At 34.7% G+C, this 4,949-nt stretch overlaps 1 protein-coding gene across 1 annotated transcript; it reads right to left on the bottom strand.

Moving 5' to 3' along the window:
* Positions 1 to 3,433: 3,433 nt before the first annotated feature.
* LOC116027807 lies at positions 3,434 to 4,949 on the bottom strand. Its single transcript, XM_031269563.1, has 3 exons — positions 4,439 to 4,949; positions 4,234 to 4,345; positions 3,434 to 3,981 (listed from the first exon to the last, which is right to left on the bottom strand). Exons 1-3 carry the CDS (start codon positions 4,790 to 4,792, stop codon positions 3,653 to 3,655), a joined length of 795 nt encoding a protein of 264 aa, XP_031125423.1. The 5' UTR covers positions 4,793 to 4,949; the 3' UTR covers positions 3,434 to 3,652.

Below are 4,949 nucleotides of genomic sequence, written 5' to 3'. Positions count from 1 at the left end.
TGTAAATCAAGATTAATTTCATTTTTGATCATTTGTCTTTAATAACATGATCACTTTTGTGTTTTCAGAAAAACATGATCACTTTTGTCATTGACTTAAAAAATGACGGATATAAGTCCATTGACTATAACATCTTTGCTGCTTTTGATCTGCGGTAATAACTTTTGGCAAATATATGCTGGGAAAAAGGACAATTACCTCCTAATTTCTTAACACCCAATTATTTATGATTTTTGTACTCATATAAAGTTAAAAGAAATCTTAATCTAAACTTTGTTTGTTGAAAAGGCCCTAATCTTCACCACTACAAATTGGTGAGATAAAAATAAATTAGAGTTTCATTTAAATGTATACTACTACACAATATGTAAATAAGAGTTATGCTATGATAAATTACTAGATTGTCCTTACACTCGTCTATAATTATGATAGAAGACCAAAAACGAAAACAAAACAATTAGAGAGAGCTATATTTGTCTCGGTGTTTTTATACAGTTGAGGGTTAAAAGTGATCACCCAACTTAAGATAGATTATTAAAAATAAAATTTATCTTATAAATCATCCATACGCGTTAACAAATTTACCTTCTCTACCAAACTCCGTAACGGAAAGGGTTGAAACTTTTCGGAAGAATTTGTGATAAAAGGAGTGTAAGACGTAGGGGTTGATGACGTGAGAAGCTAATTCTTCCACTCAACTATGTGCACATTATTTGTTCACCATCCTTATATAACATCTAAATATGTTAATAAGTTTCTGTTAAAAAGCTACATGTAAACCCACTCATCTCCTTCCTTTCACGCTTTCATTGCTTCACTAAAGCCAAGCTTTGCCGTTAGCTGACACAGAGCACATGAACAGCCACCACTTTTATGCAGATTCGTAACTCCCCAATCCCCCTTTCAATTCTCTAATCTCCCTATAAATATCCGATCAATCACAGAAACAAAATCTCACAAATTTATAGGCTCGGGGCGAAATTAAAAAATGGGCAAAGAAGATCACAAGGGAGACGTGCCTTTTTCGTGGGAGAAAAAGCCCGGCGTCAGAAAGGAGACGCCGCCGCAGTTTCCGTTCCTCCAAAACCCCAAGCTGCCGCCGCCGCCGCCCGCGGCGGCGCTGCGGAATCCGTCGCAGAAAGGGGGGATGAGGGAGCAAGATGATCCGTTCTTGATCGCGTACAGGGAGTGTACAAAGAGCGTCGTTAGGCCGTCCAAAGGGAACAGGTTTGCGTGGTTTAGCAGAGATGACGCCGGCGGCGGCGGCGCCGGAGTAAAGAAGGCGGCGGCGAAGAAGAAGAAGAAGAGGAATAACGGCGGCGGAAATTTGTTCTTTTCGTGTAAGAATTCGTGCAGTGTGATGGAGGAAAAGATTGTGAGAGTTTCGCAGCTTCCGATTGCAAGATCGCATGGAGAAGAAGATGTTTGTATGAAATGGACTCCTTAATTCTTCATATTTTTATCGCATCAAAAATTTAGAAATTATAGTTTTTTTTTAAACATTTATAAAATAATAAAAATGTAGTTATAAAGATATACTCTATGTATTCGACTATAATCTTTAGGAAGATTATAGCTCTGAATTTTCACTTTTAATTTTGAATGAATAATAATATATATGGATGAGTGATGTTTTCTCATGGAATGATGTCCAAATGTAGAATGCTTAATTTATGATTGAATGTGATTTTGTGAGGCGCTTAGCGATCAAGTTTAAAATTTATAAATTGTGAAGAAAAATGACACTCAATCATGAGGATAATCTTAGTTCAGCTGATTTTTTAGTTGATAATTACAAGTTTCAAATTTGCAAGAAATTAATTTTTCTGCTAATTAGACGATTTTATTTGGACAAAGTATGAAGTAGGGTTTTCATGAATTTCATGACCCGTCATGCATCTAGTGTTTGAACGCTCTTACTTGCACATTCTTAAGAAGTTACGTGATCTTGTTTTACATAATTTCTAATTTGTACGTTATTCTTTTTTCATGCATGTATCCGAGAAAAAGTTATAAAATGAAAAAAAATAAAAATTGTTTTCATCTTTGCTATGGAGAATAGTATCATTCTTTTGTAGTTCTCTTTTGTCTTTTTTTCAACAAATTTTCTCAAACATACTATATATTAATCTATCATTTCTCCTACTTCACGTCAGTGTTCAAATTTAAAAGTGAAACACAATTTTGACTATTGCTATCAATTTATTTCCTCATTCAATTTTGAGAATTAACCAAACTTCACGGGATGTATGCTTCTATTATTTAGTATTTACTTCTTTGTCTTTCTAACGATTTAAAACGCAGCAAGTGCTAGTGGTATTTACTTAATAGGGAGTTTGTGTCTGTGCGTATATATATGCGGACTTCAAATGAGAACAACTTTTTTATTATAAAATGTGTAGACTGATGTTAGTTGTCCATTAGTTTATCAATGATCAAGAGTTTTAGTAAAAACAATTGAGGTTAATTTTATACTACCTCTGTCCCAAAATAGTTGTCTGGTTCGTTTAACGATGCTTGACTGAAGTAATTTTTAATCTAATTTTTCATAATATTAAGTTTAGCATTAATATAAAAAATTTATATATTTAGAAACTACATTAAAAGTATTATTAAACACAAAAAATTAAATTTAAAAATAATAAAAAATTACTAAAGAAAATAAGCAAAGAAAAAAGAGTTGGTTTGACTAATAAATAGTAAATAGGACAGGTAAAATGAGACAGATGGAGTAATTATTTACAACTAGCCACGGAGACTTGTGAACATGATTTTTTTAAATTAATAATTATTTTATTAAAATAAAAATTTTTAAAAGTATTTTTAAATTCAATAACTGCCAAGCTAGCATATCACCGGGTCAACATGTCATTTTAAGGTTAGATTGCATGATTTTGCATTTTTGGGCACCTAATTGTTTTTTTTTTTTTTTAATTTGATGGCCCAAATGTAATTTGCTATGTAGTTGGATGACATATAGACCCTTATTCCTATTTACAAAATTGACCCACTCATTTTTCTCTTATTTTTATTATAACAAATCTCAACCATTGATCTACCAAAATAGATTAGATTTATCAACACTTGTTACTTGCAAGTCTGTATATACATGGACTTATAAGATGATCAAAGACAAAATTAGAAATGTACATCTATAGAGAGCATAATAAAGTCACTTAATCCCTAGGAATTGCTTATTTTGAAGAGCCTCCCCTCGACCATGTGATAGGACATAGAGGAAGACAAAATGGGCCACTCCCTCTCTAAGAGGTCGATGTGATGGGTGATTTGTTTAGTTTTTTTTTTTTTTTTTTCGTTCGGGTAACTATTCTTTTTAATCCATTTTTTTTTAAAAAGAAGATAAAATTGATAAGTGATTTGTTTAGTTTCTACTTCAGATAATCTGCTCATTTCGATAAAAAAAAAAGAGAGAGAGAGAAAGATAAAAGAGTATATTAATTTACACCACTAAACAAGTTATTACAATTGAGGATTTGTCTTTTTACCTTTACCTACTAACTGTAAATAACTAATTTTACAAAACATTTCCCCACAAACTGTTAATCTAATTCCTCGTCAAAACAGCTAATACAATTCGGCGACGGTGAAACAAGGGTATTCTCAATTGTATGCAACTAATAAGCATTAAATTTCATGCACCAAATCTGATCAAATCCCTCACAATTTCACAGAAAATATCCTCCAAAATTACACCACAAATCCTCACCCCAATTTCCTTTCCCTGAACTTCACCAACACCCCTCCATTCTTTGCCAGAAGCCATGAAATCAGAAAGAACCAGATGGTTGATGTTAGTTTCATCAACTGAATCTTGGCTCCACATCACTAAGCTCTCACATATCAGCTTCCATAGTTTATCTGAATCCAAGGCTCTCCCACTTTGTTGTCTGGCAATCTTGTTCTTGCTGTACACTACTGGAGTTAGAAGATTTGTCCCATCCGACATGCCCACAAAACATTCTGTTTTTCATGGACAAGACCAAATTTAAGAAAAGTCACATCAACAAATTAAAAGTATACTAAGATAGATTAATGATAGAGTCTATGTCTCAGACTTTCAGGCCAGCACCAGTTGGCTAGGAAATTGTTGGACAGAGGCCTAAAGGTCAAGTCCAGCACCAGTTGGTTACAAGTTATAATTTTTTTTACGTAATAATAAGCGTTATTGGTTTTGTTCACATAACATGAAATTGGATGTGGGGTTTACTATACCATCATCATCATCCTCAGAGGATTCTGTTTCTGTTTCTTCAAGAACTGAGACAGGGCTGAGTTGCTTACTATCTTCACCACACTTGGCTCTCATCTTTCTGTCTGCAACAACCTGTAAGCTTTTATAAACAACCAATTTGAATTGGCAATGGGGAACTTTTCCCAATAGTAAGAATTAACTCCTTTGAGGAATCGAAAATTTTACCTGTTTCCCATGAAGGGCAGAGGTGATTCTTGTTGGACCAGCATCTTCTGCATCACTATCTGCACTTGTAGCAGAGGAGAAATTGTCACTCTCAGTAGAATCTTGGATTTTCTTGATTTTCGGGTCGAGGGCAAGCTTGCCAAGCACAGCCTTCACAAGGTGTAGACATCTTGGGAGCAAATTTGTGCCCTTCAAGAACTTGCAGGAATTTGCTGAGGCTGCTGGGAAGTTTGGTTCTGAGTTGGAAGAATTGCAGGTTACACGGCCTCTCTCATGAAGGTAGAGTTGTAAGGTGAAAGGTTCTTGTTGTTCTTGGAGGAACTGTCCTAGCTGTTTTGACAATGGGGGTGCCATTTGAGCTCCCTGGGCTGAGGACTGAGGAGAGGAGAGGAGAGGAGAATGAGTTTGTGAAATTATTGATGCTTTGATAGTGAAGCTCTCTAGGAATTGAGATAAGAAGGGTATCTTCTAGCCTTCTAGGTGCATTAATTGGGATGGAGAGAGCATCCCT

Source organism: Ipomoea triloba, chromosome 8 (assembly GCF_003576645.1).
Source record: "Ipomoea triloba cultivar NCNSP0323 chromosome 8, ASM357664v1".
Classification (NCBI taxonomy): Eukaryota; Viridiplantae; Streptophyta; class Magnoliopsida; order Solanales; family Convolvulaceae; genus Ipomoea; species Ipomoea triloba.
This window is presented reverse-complemented; position numbering and strand designations above follow the sequence as displayed.